Below are 15570 nucleotides of genomic sequence, written 5' to 3'. Positions count from 1 at the left end.
AAAATAAAAAAGGAGGAAAAATAAAAAATAAAAAACAAAAAGCCCACAGCTTTTACATATTTTAGCTCTGCCTTCCGCTTTTAAGTTGCTTCCTTTCATCCGACCGAGGGATGCGCGCATGCCTCCATCCCTCCCCGGATCCAGCGCTCAGCGGCACGAAGCCCCTTCCCACCGCTGAACCCCGTTTTAGGGCGTTTTCTCTCCACACGGAAGCGGATCCGTGAGAGCGGGAGAGTGGAGCAAATCTTCCGTTGGAGGGAACTATATGGGAGCCGGCATGAATAGATGAGTAGTTATCATTTATCTGCAACACAGCAGCATGAGTTCTAGGGTCTAATTTTGATATAAAGCCTTTTCAGTACTTTGGTTCTTAGGGAGATTAGTTTCTTATGACATCAGATTTTTTTAAAGCAATCCCCCCCACCGCCGCCCCTGTTTTTAAAAATAAGTGTTTCGGAACTTTCCCCCCGGAGTCAGAGATGCTCTGGAAGAGGACACACCACGCAAGGGCCGGGTGGAAGTTCTGCCTTCAGGCGAACGGGAGAAAAGCAATACTGGGGGCAGGGAGGGAGGTGAGCACCCCGCGGCAGCGCAAATAGAGGTGGAGAGGCAAAGGCGCAAAATGCGCGCTGCTGCCCTGGGATGCTGACCCCCCCTGTCCCCAGCCGGTGTTTCTCCTCCTGGCAATAGGCCCTCGGTGCAGAAGCCTCTTTCTGAGGCTGTTGCTTTCTTGGTTTCTTCAAATATATGGATGTTACATCCTATTTGAAATGAACTTTTGAGCCATGGTCCATCCACCCATCCATCAGTCCCCACATACACACATCCCTCTACCAGTCCATTCATCCCTCCCTCCATCCCTCCATCCATCCATCCATCCATCCATCCATCCATCCATCCATCCATCCATCCATCCATCCATCCATCCATCCATCCATCCACCCCCCCCCCAACTCTCTGTGCCATGATGCCAAGAGCTCTGTTCACAGTTCTTTTATTTTGACCCCATCTCTGCTGACCTATATATGCACCCACCTCCAGTCCCACTTTCCTCTCAAACTGAGCCTCGTCCGAGTTTGGAGGAGGGGGTTGTAAAGAAGGAAAAAAATGCTTTCCAAAAGCAGATAGGGGAGGGGGAAGAAGAGAAAGGGAGGGGGGTCGTGCAGCACGCCTCCCATCAAGCTGTCTTGACAACAATTACTAAAGTTTTTAATTAGCCTCTTGTTATAATTCATTTTATTAATTTTCCAAATCTCAGTGCATGAATTATTCAGGGCGGCTCCGTAATGGTGTTTGCGGCAGCGTGGCCACAGTGGGTGCGGGCGGTGCGGGGCCGGCGGTGCGGGGCCGGGTCGGACCCGGGTGTTCCATCATCTCAGAAATCACGTCATTGCCGCTAATAATCGGGCTGCCTCGCAGGTGGGAGCGGGTTCCCACGCGGGTTGGAATTCTGCCGCCGATCTGTTAAAATCAATTAGGTTGCTCTCCTCTTTGGAGTCAGCAGGTAAATACAATAAGGCTTTAAAAAATAGCGTTGCCGAACACCGAGGCATAAATAACTGGAGGGACTGAGAATCGTTTGGGAAACGCCAGCGCTGCGCGGGGCAGTGGCGGTGCATCGAGCTCTGTGACATCAGGTCCGTCCGAGTTACAGCAATTAGCTCTGGACAGACCTATTTCTGGCTCGGAGGAAGGGGCACGCGTCGGGCCGTGCTGCTGGGGCTCTGCTCTTTTCTGGGGAGAGCCGGACTTGTTGAAGCGGGGCCGAATTAGCCTTAGCATCGCAGGAGAGCAAAAATCAATACGGCCGTGGCAGTGGGTGTCTGTTACTCACTTATGACGGCCTAATCAAAGTTGAAAGCGTAGGAGAGCAAAATGCGGAGGGGGCATTCCGGGAGCGGGGCCGGCTCTTACGGCACCACGGCGGGGCGGAGGGCGGCGGGGGACCCCGCGCATGAGGGGGATTCGAACCCGTGGCTCCGGGAGAGCTGCCCTCCTCCGGGCTGCGGTTACGCCTGGGGGGGTTGAGCGGCAGCGCCCGTGCGGCACTCGGCCTTAATCTTGTTTTGTTTTCCGGGAACCAAACTTTTGGCCTCTCGAAGCCCCGTCCCTATAAACATGCCTATACTCACTTTTCTTTTTGGAATTTTATTTCCTGAGATATTTGCAGAGAGGCGTTTATTTAAAAGGCCTCATCAGTACTTCGTGTCTTTTTCTTTTCCTTTTCCTCTCTTTTCTTTTTCTTTTTCTTCTCTTTTTTCTTTTCTTTTCTTTTCTTTTCTTTTCTTTTCTTTTCTTTTCTTTTCTTTTCTTTTCTTTTCTTTTCTTTTCTTTTCTTTTCTTTTCTTTTCTTTTCTTTTCTTTTCTTTTCTTTTCTTTTCTTTTCTTTTCCTTTCTTTTCTTTTCTTTTCTTTTCTTTTCTTTTCTTTTCTTTTCTTTTCTTTTCTTTTCTTTTCTTTTCTTTTCTTTTCTTTTCTTTTCTTTTCTTTTCTTTTCTTTTCTTTAATGAAACTTTCACATTGATCCGACAAAAGCAGAGCGTTCAGGTTTTGCACAGTTTCCTACTGTGAGAACTAGGAAACTCTGCAAAGCTTTTATTTTTCACGATCTGTTTTATTTCTCCTTTGTACCCGATGAGGACTGTAGAGATTACAAAAGAAAAGCAAAAACAAAAAAACAAAAACCCCACCTCCTTCACTTCTCGCTACATAAGATTGCCCAGCACCGTATTTACAAATGTGGCACCGCTTGTAACACTGTAATTCTCTGGGGCAGATGGAAAATAAACCCAACAACAGCAAAACAAAAGAAAAAGGGGGAAGGTGGGGGGGTTGGGGAGGGGGAGGAAGAGTGAGGTTTGTAATTAATTTTATTTGTTCATTCCTGACTCTCTCTCTCAAAATAAATAAATAAATAATGATACCCGGTCATACTTTTCTATAAAAGAATCTTTTTACAAATGCGTTTATTAAAAACCCCGATGACGTTTCGAGTCAACAACAACAGCAAGAGGTCGATTCTGGTGGTCGAGATCTATGCTCTTTAAAAAACACCCTCAGCGCTCAATTTTGTAACATCAACAGTTGTCCAAAATCACAGCTCTTTTATTATGAATTATTATTAATTATTATTCTTTTCCTTTATCGTTCTGTTCCGAACATCACGTGTCTCCATTCACAGATTTACCGGCGAAATGAAAAAAAAAAAAAAAAAAAAAAAAAAAAAAAAAAAAAAAAAGAAAAGAAAGAAGGAAGGAAAGAAAGAATGAAAAGATTCGGCTCAAACGTGCCTCTCCGCGGGACGATTCCGCCATCCCCTCCGTTGCGCCGCGTTGCCGTCGGGTCCTCGGGCTCAGAGCAGAGCAGCGCTGTGGGAGCGGGGCGGTAGGTGGCATCGTCCTGCGGGCTCCCGGCGGGCGGGCGGCCCCGTAGGAGCGTACAGCACGAGATCAGCTCGGGATTCTCGCCTTTACTAACCCCAAACAAAAAAATAAAGCATTTCGTTACATCGTTCAGTGCAATTAGGTCCGTCGGAACAACGCGTCGCCTGAAACCACCCACTCTTCCCTCTCTATACACTATTATTATTATTATTATTATTATGCAGGTGCATAATCCTTTCCAGCGAACTGAAAAGAAATATTTCAGAAGTCCCTCTTAATTTTATTTTTTTTTTCTTTTAACTTTGATTTATATTCTGCGGTTATAGAATAAACTCCAAGAAACACACGCAGCTAATTAATATATAGTTCATTTTATTCGGAGCACCGATTTTCACATAAGAGCTATCTCAAAGTAAGGATTTCTGGATTTAGCAGAAAAATACATCTCTCACTATTTTCTTTTTGGTAGAATTACTCCCATCGGCCCACGGCCGTACCTTCAATTTAGCAGCCGTGTCTCGGAAATGCTATCATTACGGTTATTTTTTCAATGCACCCAATAATAACAACTATTCTGTTTCCACGTTTGTTCTATGTGTAAGTATGCTGGGACGCATCTCCCCGTTGGATTTTGGCATACGGAAATACTCCTGATAGAAATGAAAGAAACAGAGTAAGGACACAACCAAGGAGAAAGCTCAGCAGACGCACATGGACAGCGTATTCGTGAGACATCTCAGGATCCACACGTGGTTGCAGTTTGTAACCTTTTTGTTTGTTTGTTTGTTTGTTTGTTTGTTTTCTGTGCATTAAAGAAAATATTTACAATCGTCTTTCTTCTCTCTCTCTCTGTCTCTCTTCCCCACCCCCCCTATTTTTTATCTTCTTTTTTTTTCTTTTTTTTTCTTTTTTTTTTTTTTCCCCCCTCTTTTAAATCTAAATACAAGAACGTGACAAGAATGTTGGTGTCCCCGGTGAAAACAGGCAGTCAGACTGTGAGATCACACCATCCACAAAGGTTCTACCAGACGCTATTCTAGTTAGTGCTCAGTTTCAGAATGCATAGAATGTTTGCGCTGCAAACAATGATACACCAAATCATAATAATTATCTTAATATTAATCATCGTCATAACAAAATAAATAGTTAAATAAATAAATAACGCCGAAGCTCTGTCACGGCTCTCTCTGTGCCTTGTTTCCCTCTTTTCCTCGTTCGGGGCACGCACGATTTCAGGCTATTGTTTGTTTTGTTTTAAATGGGGAGTCATGGGGTGGGAGGGGGGTGGGTGTTTTTCAGGGATTCCTGCCTGCTCAGACTCGAACAGCCGGCCCCTGCCCCGGCTCCTGCACTCAGTTCTACCTAACGAGGTTTGATCGTTTCGGTTCGTTTTACTTTTTCGATCGCGTAAAGCTGCACCCTGACTATCGGTGTCAGCATCGGGATTGCAGAATACTACCGCCTGCAATCCGGGAGGCTGTCACAGTGCAAACCGACCCCCCTTTCACCCTTCCCCCTCCCCCCTCTCCCGCCCCCCCACACAAAATCCATCCCCTACCCAACGGCTGCTTTTCCTAGTAAACGACTTTTCAGCCCAAATTATGTTGTTCCTTTTGCGGCAGCCCCTCGGAAACAGATGCCACTCTGCCTCCTCCTTTCCCCCTCGCCCCCCCATACACCCCCTCCCCCCAACCGTTGCGATTTCCCCCAACCCCCTACAGGGACGCGGGGGCAGCACTCTAGGGCCGTCCCTGCCCCAACGCAGTGGGATCGGATGAGAGCGGAGAGAGGGGGCCGACAGAGCCGCGGCCGCACGGAGCTGCTCGCAGCCCACGGGTAGACCCCCTACCCGCTCCTCTCCCATCTCCCCCCCCGCCCCCCCGTCCCCCGCAGCCCTATCCCTCAAAGGACTGGGTCCGTGGGGGTGCAGAGAGTGGGGAACAGCATAGAGGGGTGGGAACCGCACAAAGGGGCGCGGCGGCTCTCAGGGCTCAGCACAGACAGAGCCGTGGGCAAAGCCTCGTGAAAAAGCGCATTCGAGGAAAATAAATAAATAAATAAATAAGTTAATAATAAAAATAAATCCAAACCCACGAAATCCATCTCTGACCCAACCGGCCCTCCCCTCCCCACCAAAGCACCGCCGTCCTCATCTCTCAAGCAAAGGGAAAAGGGAAAGAAACCAAAGTAATGAAAAGAGGCCCAAACCAAAGCAAACGTAGCATCGTCACCGACAGTTCCGCCCTCGGCTCGTGGCACGGTTTTGTTTTCCTGCTGAAAGCTGGGACTCAGTGCCGGGTTCGTGGCTGCCGCGGTACCGTCGGTGCGTGGCGGTGCTGTTCCTTCTACCGGGGCGGGAGGGGGGGAGTTGGGAAGGGGGCAGAGGGGACGGGGCTACGGCCCCGCGGCAGTCTGAGCCCCCCCCCCCACCCGTCCTTCCTCTGGGGCCGTCCCGGCGCCTCTTGGTGCGAATCATCGACGGCGCTGCCCCGCTCCCACCCTCCGTTCCCCGCAGTCCCTCGGTCCCTCGGTCCCCCCGCGCCCCTCCCCGACCCCTCCCCCTAATAGGTGGCGGAAAATTTCATCCGTTTCTGCTTCTGTCTCTGGTTGCAAAACCAAACCCGCACCACGTTCTTTTTGAGGTCCAATTTCTCAGCGATGGCAGCAATCTTCTCGGAGGAGGGCCGGGGCTGGACGGCGAAGTACGCCTCCAGGGAGCGCTTCTCCGGGGCGGCGATGGAAGTCCGCTTGCGCTTCTTCTCGCCCCCGTTGAAGAGCTCGGGCTTGTTCATTTTTTCCCGCTGGGCCCCCTCGGCCTCCTCCAGCCAGGCCTGCAGGATAGGCTTGAGGGCGATCATGTTGTTGTGCGACAGCGTCAGCGACTCGAAGCGGCAGATGGTGCTCTGGCTCAGCGAGCCCACGCCCGGGATCTTCAGGTTGGCCAGCGCCGAGCCCACGTCGGCCTGGGTCACCCCCAGCTTGATGCGGCGCTGCTTGAAGCGCTCGGCGAAGGCCTCCAGCTCCCGCGGGTCCGTGTCCGAGTCGCAGATGGAGGCCAGCCCCGCCGCCCCCACCACGGCCGCCGCCGAGGCCACCTGCCCCGCCGCGCCGTGGTGCGCAGCCACCAGCCCCGGGTGCGGCAGCCCCGACGGCATGTTCATGGCGGCCGGGTGCGAGAGGTGGCCCAGGCCGTGCATGTGCGGGTGCGGGTGCGCCGAGCTGGAGATGAGGCCGCCGCCTCCGCCGCCCCCTCCGCCGCCGCCCCCGCCGCCGCCGCCCCCGCCGCCTCCGCCGCCCGCCCCGTCGTGGCCGCCGCCGCCGCCTCCTCCGCCGGCGCCGCCGGGCATGAGCGCCAGGGAGGGCGAGGTGATGTGCTCCAGGAGGTCGCCGGGCTCCAGCGCCTGGTGGTGGTGGTGGTGGTGATGGTGGTGGTGCGCCAGGGGCACGGTGGAGGTGGAGGTGCAGGGGACGCTGTTCATGGTGTGATACGTGGCGTCCGGCTTGAAGGGGTGGCTCTTGCCCTGCGACACGGCGATGTCGACGGCGGCCAAAGCCTCGGCCCGAGCCAGCAGCGTCTCATCGAGGCTGGCGAAGAGGTTGCTCTGCAGCTGCGGGGACACAGAACAGAGCGGGGGGCGGCGGGGAGAGGCGGCAGGGAAAAGGGTAAGGGGCGACAGAGAGGGGACAGAGGACGGAATGGTGGGGAGGAATGAGGCGAGGGGGGAGCCGAGGACGGAGCAGAGGGGGGAAAGGGGTGGACAGGGTGCGAGGGGAAGAAACAAATGCGAAAAATAAAAGAGAAAAGGAAGGAGAGAAAGGAGAAGAAACGGATCTGTAACTCTTGGCCACGAACGGTGCCACGCACGCACCGCGCGCTCCCTCTCAGAGGCCGAGTGATAGAAAGGAACGCGAAGCGCGGCTGAAGTCGGAGCGCCGCGCGAACGCCGCTTTCAAAAAAGATCACAGCGCTCCGATGATTGCAGGGGAAGACATGAAAAAAACATTAAGCGCCGCTTGTCAGAATGTGCCTCGCAGCGGTTTTTTTATTAATGCACATACACAGACATGCAGCAACCAGGAGAGAGAGGGGAACGGGAGGGGGGTGGGGGGGGGGGGGGGGGAAGAAAGAGAGAGAGAAGGAAGGAAGGAAGGAGAGAAAGAAGGAAGGAGAGAAAGAAGAGTGGAGAGAAAGAAGGAAGGAGAGGAGGAGGCAAGGGGAGCCGGAGCCGCCCGTCCCTTACCGGCGGCGTTGGCAGACACGCTCTCCGGATCGCTTCCGAGCTGGAGTGCAGCGAGGGGTACTTGTGCTCAGGTAGGGTGGGATGCATGGCAAAATGCGGCTGCTTGCTGTTCATCGACATCATCTTGAAGGCTTGGCATGTAAATCCACAAACACTCCTCAAGTAGGGCGGAAAGTGTTCTCCGGCTCTCTGCCCTCTTCCCTCCCGCCGGAGGCAGCCGCCCGAGGTCGGGCCGGGCTGCGCTGGGTTGGGCGGGCGGTGAGGCTCCCTCCGGCCCCCGCCGCTCACTCCTCTGCCTGCCGCTGCCCGGCGCCGGGCGCGCTGCGCTGCGCTCTGCGCGCACCTGAGCCCCGCATCCCGTGGCTACAGCCGGGCGGGCTCTCGCGAGAGCGTGGCTGCTGCGGCTTTGACAGGCATCAGCTGTCTCCCCCCCCTTCCTTCTCCTCCTCCTCCTCCTCCTCCTTCTTCTCCTCCTCCTCCTCCTCTCCCGCCTCCCCGCTCCGCACCTCCCGCAGCGCGCACGGATCGCCAGGGCAGGCGCGGGGCGGCTCTCAGAGCGGCCGCACCTGTGGCTGTCTCGGGCCCGGCCCCTCGCCAATGTCCCCCCGTTCTTGGCTGAGGTCCGTGCGGAGATTCCCCCTCCTTTCGGCCTCGCAACGTTACTTCCCCGTTATTAGCTGCTTCCTCCAGAATAACTCATGTGATGGACATTGGTTTGAGGCACTTAGGGGCTATCGGTTCCCACACATTTCCTCCCCCCATCTCCTCTCCATAGTCTACTAGAATTGTGCGTATCTCTTCCGCTCCCGTGCGGGGAAACCAAAGTTTGCTTTGCGTGGTCTGAGGCAATTACCGACGGAATAGCATATTCTTCATTTCCTTCTTTATTCCCCCTCTCCTCCCCCCTCCCTCCTCCCTTCTTTTTCTCTTTCCTTCCTTCCTTCCTTCCTTCCTTCCTTCCTTCCTTCCTTCCTTCCTTCCTTCCTTCCTTCCTTCCTTCCTTCCTTCCTTCCTTCCTTCCTTCCTTCCTTCCTTCCTTCCTTCCTTCCTTCCTTCCTTCCTTCCTTCCTTCCTTCCTTCCTTCCTTCCTTCCTTCCTTCCTTCCTTCCTTCCTTCCTTCCTTCCTTCCTTCCTTCCTTCCTTCCTTCCTTCCTTCCTTCCTTCCTTCCTTCCTTCTTCCCCTTTCCTTTTATCCTTTTTCCCCTTTCCCTTTTCCCTTTTTCATTTTATTTCTTTTCTTTCTCTCTTCCTTTTCCCTCCCTTCTTTCCCTTTCTCCCCATCTCTTCCTCTCCTATTTGTCACAGGAATGTTGATTCTCTCTGAGTTCCAAACTGAGTAAAAAGGAGAAGTGCTTTGGGAACGAATCCTTCCCTCCTTTCTTTTGTTCTCTCTCGCTTTGTGGCTCATCGAATACTTTTGAACCCAAATGAAACTCTTCAGGAGAGACAGTGGAGTAAGAAACTCGCGGCTGTTCTATGAGCGCTATCTGGGGCCATTGCTCCTCTTTAGTTCAGTTTTTCCCTTCTAGCTTTCTTATGGACTCGAAGATCCTCAGAGGCAAAGCTGAGGACGGTCCTCGGAGCAGCCGGGGAAGGCTCTGCCTCTGAGGAACGCGGTCACGGGGAGCACAGGGCAGCCCGCGAGGAGCCGTTACTATGAGGCATTCCGCAGCTCCCCCGCGTCCAGGAGGGAACGAACACGGGCTGCGGGGAGGGGGAGCTCCGGCATTGCTGCTACTCCGGGACACCCGCTCGGGGATGAACAACGTGGCATCGAGACACCGCTGTGGCGGGGGTGGGCTCTCTCGATTTACAGACTCTCTCCACCCCTCCGGTGGCAGCGGGACCCCTGCTTTCCCCCTCGGGCTTGGGTGTTGGAGCCGGGCGCTGCCGCTGCCGTAGCGTTAGGGACTTGGTACCAACTTCTTCCCTGCCAGGTCTTAAATGGTACCGTAGGGAAAGGCAGAAGGGGAAGCAGAAGGAGGAGGGGGGGTTGCTCTAAGTTATGAGTTCAGACAGCGCTTGCTCTGCCTCCTCGGCACTTAAAGTCCTAAACGAAAAACTTTTCTTGGGACACCTCTGTTATTATTACTATTTCCGAGGCGCTAACGTGAAGCAACGCTTTACGTATCACTCCCTAGATCCTCTTAGTGTTCGTTCCTCGAGGGCCCAACCCAGCCCCGTGCTGATGGACGCAGCCTGAGAGCCGACCTGGGGAGACGGCCACACTGCGACCCTGACACGGCGGGTCGGGGCGGGGGGGGGGGAAGGGGGCATAGAGGCACATATAGACACATACATGCCCACATATGCATGCACATATATACACACATACATACACATAGATACATGCACATATGTATAGACACATATATATACACACATACATACATATACACACATATATACATATACACATATACGTGTACACACGTATACACACATATATACACATAATGCAGTTAGGTGTCCCGCAGATTTCTCTGGCTTCAGATGCAGGAAATGGGCGCATATCTAGAATGGACTGTGCTGCCCACCTCGAGAAGGCACCAAAGCAGCCCATTATGGCCACAGTGAAACCATTTGTAAATTAATCGCTGTAATGCATTGTGTTTGGCTTTCCTTTTTAGGATTCCCCGAAGACAGGTGGATGGTTGGTCTAGACAGAATTATCAGCCTTTTCCAACCTTAATGATTACATGATTCTATCAATATGAGGATATTAAGGACTAAGTATCCGTGCCTGATCACAGATAGCCATTCATCCCGACTTCTACATGGAGTCACCGTGAAGCCCATAGGACCCCACTCTGACCCTCCCTGGCTCTTTATGCCACCCGGCATTGCTCTGTGGCAGTGTTTTCTTGCCCCGTGTATCAGAGGGAGCACGGGCAGAACGCCTCAGCGCCGTCCACTGAAAGTCAATATCCCACTCAGCGCCAGCTAAGTTTTCCCTTTCTAAAGAGGCAAAAACTCAGCTGTTTTTCCTTTAGATGTAAAAAAAAAAAAAAAAAAAAAAAAAAAAAAAAAAAAAAAAAAAAAAGCCTTTGGAAGGGAAAAAAAAAATAATAAATAAACCTTTGGGTGAATGCACAAAAAGTATTTCCATGTCCTAATGAAGACTTCCCCTACATCAGCAAAGAGCCGCTAATTACCGCGGTGCGCGCTGCAATCACCGCGGCCGCAGCCAAAGTGTAGAACGGTGTCCTATGAAAAATTGAAACGCGCCGCGCTGCTGGGCGTCCCGGGGCGGTCCTCCGCGTCTCTGTTGGGAAAGTTGCGGAGAGGTCCGCAGGAAAGCACCGCTCTGCTGATGGCAAAGTTTCTCTTCGGTGCTTCTCGCAAGAGAGAAGCGCCCCCGGCACCGCACTCCGCAGCCCACGGCCTCTTTCGGTCCCTGGGGGACGCCGGGGGCTTCGGGGGGCCCCGTCCCGCTGTGCTCGGAGAGGGAACGGAGCGGTGTCTCCCCGCCCTCCCAACCCCCCCGACTCGAATCCGAGCACGTAGCGAGGGGCTGGGAAGCGGTTGCCTTGTCATGTAACACATTGCCCTGATTTATTATAAAATTTTAACGAAATCATGCATATTTTAACAGCCTTTAATCACTGCATGAAAATTTAATTCATGAACTGTAGCGCGTTTAAATAAATGAAGTGTTAATTCATTAGGATTAATTAATTTGTTAAAGGATTGTGTGCAAGGTTAAGGTGGGAGAAAAACTCTTTGTTGGTTTCGCGTCTTAATCACCGGGGTTTGTTAACAGAGACGGGGTAAAACGTATGGCGGAGGGGGGGATGTGCTGCGTGCTGTCGGAGGACTCCGGGCAGGGCAGCATCCAGCGCGGGGAGGGACCCGTCGGGCCCGGGCGTTGTCAGCGGGGTGCGAAGGAGCCCGGCAGAGCCGGAGGGGGCAGCCCCGGGCCCAGCGGCAGCGCTCCCCTCCCGAAATGCCTCCTATCACTTGTGGTGGGGTGAACGCTCCTGCGGTGCTTCCAGGAAGGAGGCCCGGGAAAGGGACAGGGACCATTATCCCGTCCGGGTCTTCTGGATCCCCTTTGGTACCTAATGGCCGGGCTAAGGAACATCGGGTTCTGTCCGAGGACTTGACAGCACCGATTTGGCTTCCTTGAAAAGCAGAATGCAGACAGCAGCCCACTAACCTGTATTAGAGACGGCACTCTCTACCAAGAAAAGCTGAAAACACAGTAAACTTTTTTTCTTTTTTTTTCAGCCCAGCTTCATCCTCTTCTGCTACACTCATGACGGCTGAGGCACAGGCATGCTGTTCCCTCCACCTGCTCTTCTCGCCTTTCTGTCTTCAGCTGGTGGAGCTGGCTAGACCATGGCTTAATCTTGGGCCACAATGATGGGAGACATGGTACTCCAGATCAGACCCCTCAGGCACAGGAGTGTCCTTCCCTGCCCAGCCTACAGCTTACCACAGAGATACCAGGCTGCAAGGGACTAAGGACAAGTCCTGGGTGAACAGCTGGAGGGAATCACTCATCACCAGGTTGCCCAGTGAAGCTGTGGATGCCCCATCTTTGGAAGCCTTCAGGGCCAGCTTGGATGAGGCCCTGGGCAGTTTGATCTGATGTGTGGCAGCCACGAGGTTGGAGTTCAATGATCTTTAAAGTTTTGTCCAACCAAAGCCATTCTGTAATTCTGTAATCACCTTTGGCTGCAGGTGCCCATATCCAGATACCTTAGTGCCACTTTTCTTCTCTTCCAAACCTGGAAAAGAGAGAAGAGTGAGTATACTCACGTGGTACCATTCCACATCAAAGGCAGCAAGGAAGGAGTGTCTTCACATTTTGCAATGTGTTTACCTAAGCCAGAGTATGGAGGAAGTGTGCAAAGGTTTTTTTTTTTCCAAGCCTATGGCTGATGAGAGGCAGCAGCAACACACTTAAGCACTACCCAAGAATTTCTATCATTTAGCTGACTCAAATTGCCTTTAAATTAATTTTGGTGAGGGAGACAACTGTAAAATGAAGAAGATTCAAACAGTATTTGGTGCTGCAGCAGCCTTTCATGGAAGGAGGCAAGGGCAAGCGGATGGGGGCTCTCAAAAGGCCTTCATGGAATCGTGGGGGAACAGGTCACTTTCCAGACAGCCTGTAGGTAAATCTGCCTGCCAAGAAGTGAAAATTCGACTCTCACTTTCTTGCACTTGGTTGTAATCCAACAGATTCCACTGGCAAAGAACTGAGGCTGGTAGCAATCTCACTCTCCTGTACTATCAGTACCCTGGAGAGCGTTCTTCTATTTTAAAGCCTGCAAGTTGCTTGGTATTTAGTACAGTAAGTATAATTAGATTAAGTGAAAATTTTACAAGCTATTTAATATCATCAGACATCATCACTTTGAAAAATCTACTGCCTTATTCAAAATTGTAATAGTTAAGTTTTAGATCTTGTATATTACAAGTCTACATTACTAGATAACTACATAACTACATAACTGCCATAAAAAATTAACAGTGATGAACTCGTGTGTAGGCTCTTTTATTCAGAGAACATGGTAAGTACAGCAAGAAATTAAGGAAGCACGGCACTGACAGAATGCAACCTAGATAAGTGAAACCCCACATATGGCTAACAAATTTGTAACTGAAGAAACCCTATTAAAATTTTTTAACTGAAAGAGTGCAGATTTAGGCCAGATGCGAGGAAGAAATGTTTTACATTGAGGGTTGCCCAGAGAAGTAGTGGATGCCCATCAAAGTCAGATTGGAGGAGGCTCTGAGCAATCTGACCTAGTGAAAGGTGCCCCTGCTCATGGCAAGGGGGATCAAATTGGATGATTTTCAAGGGTCCTCTACAATCCAACCCAACTCATGCTATAATTACATATATATATAGACATATATACACATAATATATTTGTTATGGCATCATTTACTCCTCCAAACTCTAAGTCAAAAGGAATACATCCTACATTAACTAAATAAATGCAGAATTTAGTAATCAAAGGGATGCAGTACCTCCCATAAGAAAACAGCTTGAGGGAGCTGGGCTTGTTCATCCTGGAGAAGACTGTAGTGACCTCATTGCAGCCTTCCAGTATTTAAAAGGGGAATCCGCTTTTTACAAGGGTAGACAGTGATGGGATATGAAGGAATGGTTTTAAGCTCAAGGAGGTTTAGATAGGATGTCAGGGGGAAGTTCTTTACAGTGGGAGTGGTGAGGTGCTGGAACAGGCTGTCCAGAGAGGCTGTGGATGCCCCATCCCTGGTAAGTGTTCAAGGTCAGGTTGGATGGGGCCCTGAGCAGCCTGGTCTATTACCAGGTATGGAGGTTGGTGGTCCTGCCTGTGGCAGGGGATTGGAACTCAATAATCCTTGGGGTCCCTTCCAACCCAAGCCATGCTAAGATTCTATGAATCTACAGCTGGGGGGCTGTTTTAATGGCACTCAAAAGAAACAAACAGTTGACCAAAGTGAAACTAAAATATAGTAATTCAGACTGTTTTAGCTTTCAAAGTCACAAAACATAAACTCCTACTTAAGAGCACTGAATGCAATCACAGCCTACTTATTGTATTTGTAGTTGAGATTTGAGAGAAAGCTTGGAAAAGCTTGGAAAAAGCATGTAAATATATCACCTCTTGTTGCAGTGTAGGAGGTTACTAGCCCCAAGCAGGTGGACGCCTGGTACCTGCCTTGAAACATCTTTTTGATCAAGTTTGAGAATGAGACACAAAGTTTATGATTTTGGCCTTCAGCATTTTTTATTTTTTTTTTAACCTTAGGCTCCCTTTTTCTCTTTATCCCAATGCATGACAAGCAAAGTTCATACAGAAGGGCAAGCCTGTAAGAAGTGTTCCTTTTCAAAGAGATAAGGAATAGCACTGGAAAACCTTTACTAGACTTAATTTAGAGTACAAAATATCAGTTGTATTCATGTTCTTATCACTGAAATCTACTTGTGTATCAGAAATGTACTGGAGTAAAATACACCTCCATAAAACCATGGCACACATAAAATACACCTCCATAAACCAAAAGAAACCAATATAGTGACCTTAACACTTAATTAGATCATTCAGCAATATGAGGATGTTTTTAAAAGGTATTTGAGTCACTCTCATCTTTTCTCTGAAAGGGTTAAACCAAGGCTACATTTTTTGACTTTGCACAACTACTTAAAGCAGCAGCTCATGTACAGATGCTGCTCTTTTACTTCCAAAAATCAAAAATGAAAGCCTAAGTGAAAAATGAATGACTAAACTTTAATCTTTAAAGACGAAAATTCAGGTGGCTTACTGAAAATAGAGTTGGGAAGCACAGTGTCATACTGCACGTCACCGTGACAGGGGACTTGTGAATATGGCCCAAACAATGATTTTTTGTTGAAGTTATTTCTTGAATAAAAACAAAAAACCCAACAAACCCAAACCCATCTAGAATGAACACACCAATATCCATGTACGCATCACGGCGTCAAATGCAATTCTTGTTCAAACTGCTTAACTTCGCAAAAGATGAGCCAGACAAAGTCTATTGAAATTTTCCAGGTGACTATTACTCTCTTCAAGGGGACAAAAGGCAGCGTATAGATTTTTCATATCACGTGTATTGACGAATCAAGGATTTGTTTGTAAAAAAAAATGCCACCAGAGGCCTATAAAGAAAGAAAACTGGTATCTTACAATGAAATGTGCCCTTCAAACTAATTCGAAGATTCCGTCACCACCTCCTCACAAAAACAAAACCAACAGAAAAACCCCACCAAAAAACAACCACACAAAACAACAAAAAGCCCTTAAAACACAATAATGCAAAGAAACCAATTTTGCTCTGCTGCTTAATTAGGTCTCCCGCCTGTAGTAGGCCATCACATTATGTTGACCTATGCAATACTTTATGGAAGAGTCACCTCCAGAGAGGCTGAAAGCCATTTCCATCAACTGTATTGATGCTGACACTAGAATGGTAATACATCTA

The 15570-nt window shown here is 50.2% G+C and overlaps 1 protein-coding gene across 1 annotated transcript; it reads right to left on the bottom strand.

The window, feature by feature from the left end:
• Positions 1–5905: 5905 nt before the first annotated feature.
• Positions 5906–7991, bottom strand: POU4F1 (POU class 4 homeobox 1). The gene is made up of 2 exons (XM_072344468.1): positions 7624–7991; positions 5906–6990 (listed from the first exon to the last, which is right to left on the bottom strand). Exons 1-2 carry the CDS (start codon positions 7744–7746, stop codon positions 5944–5946), a joined length of 1170 nt encoding a protein of 389 aa, XP_072200569.1. The 5' UTR covers positions 7747–7991; the 3' UTR covers positions 5906–5943.
• Between the last annotated feature and the right edge of the window lie 7579 nt (positions 7992–15570).

Source organism: Excalfactoria chinensis, chromosome 1, assembly GCF_039878825.1.
Source record: "Excalfactoria chinensis isolate bCotChi1 chromosome 1, bCotChi1.hap2, whole genome shotgun sequence".
NCBI classification, from domain to species: Eukaryota; Metazoa; Chordata; class Aves; order Galliformes; family Phasianidae; genus Excalfactoria; species Excalfactoria chinensis.
The sequence above is the reverse complement of the archived record's forward strand: the minus strand, read 5'-3'. Positions and strand labels throughout refer to the sequence as shown.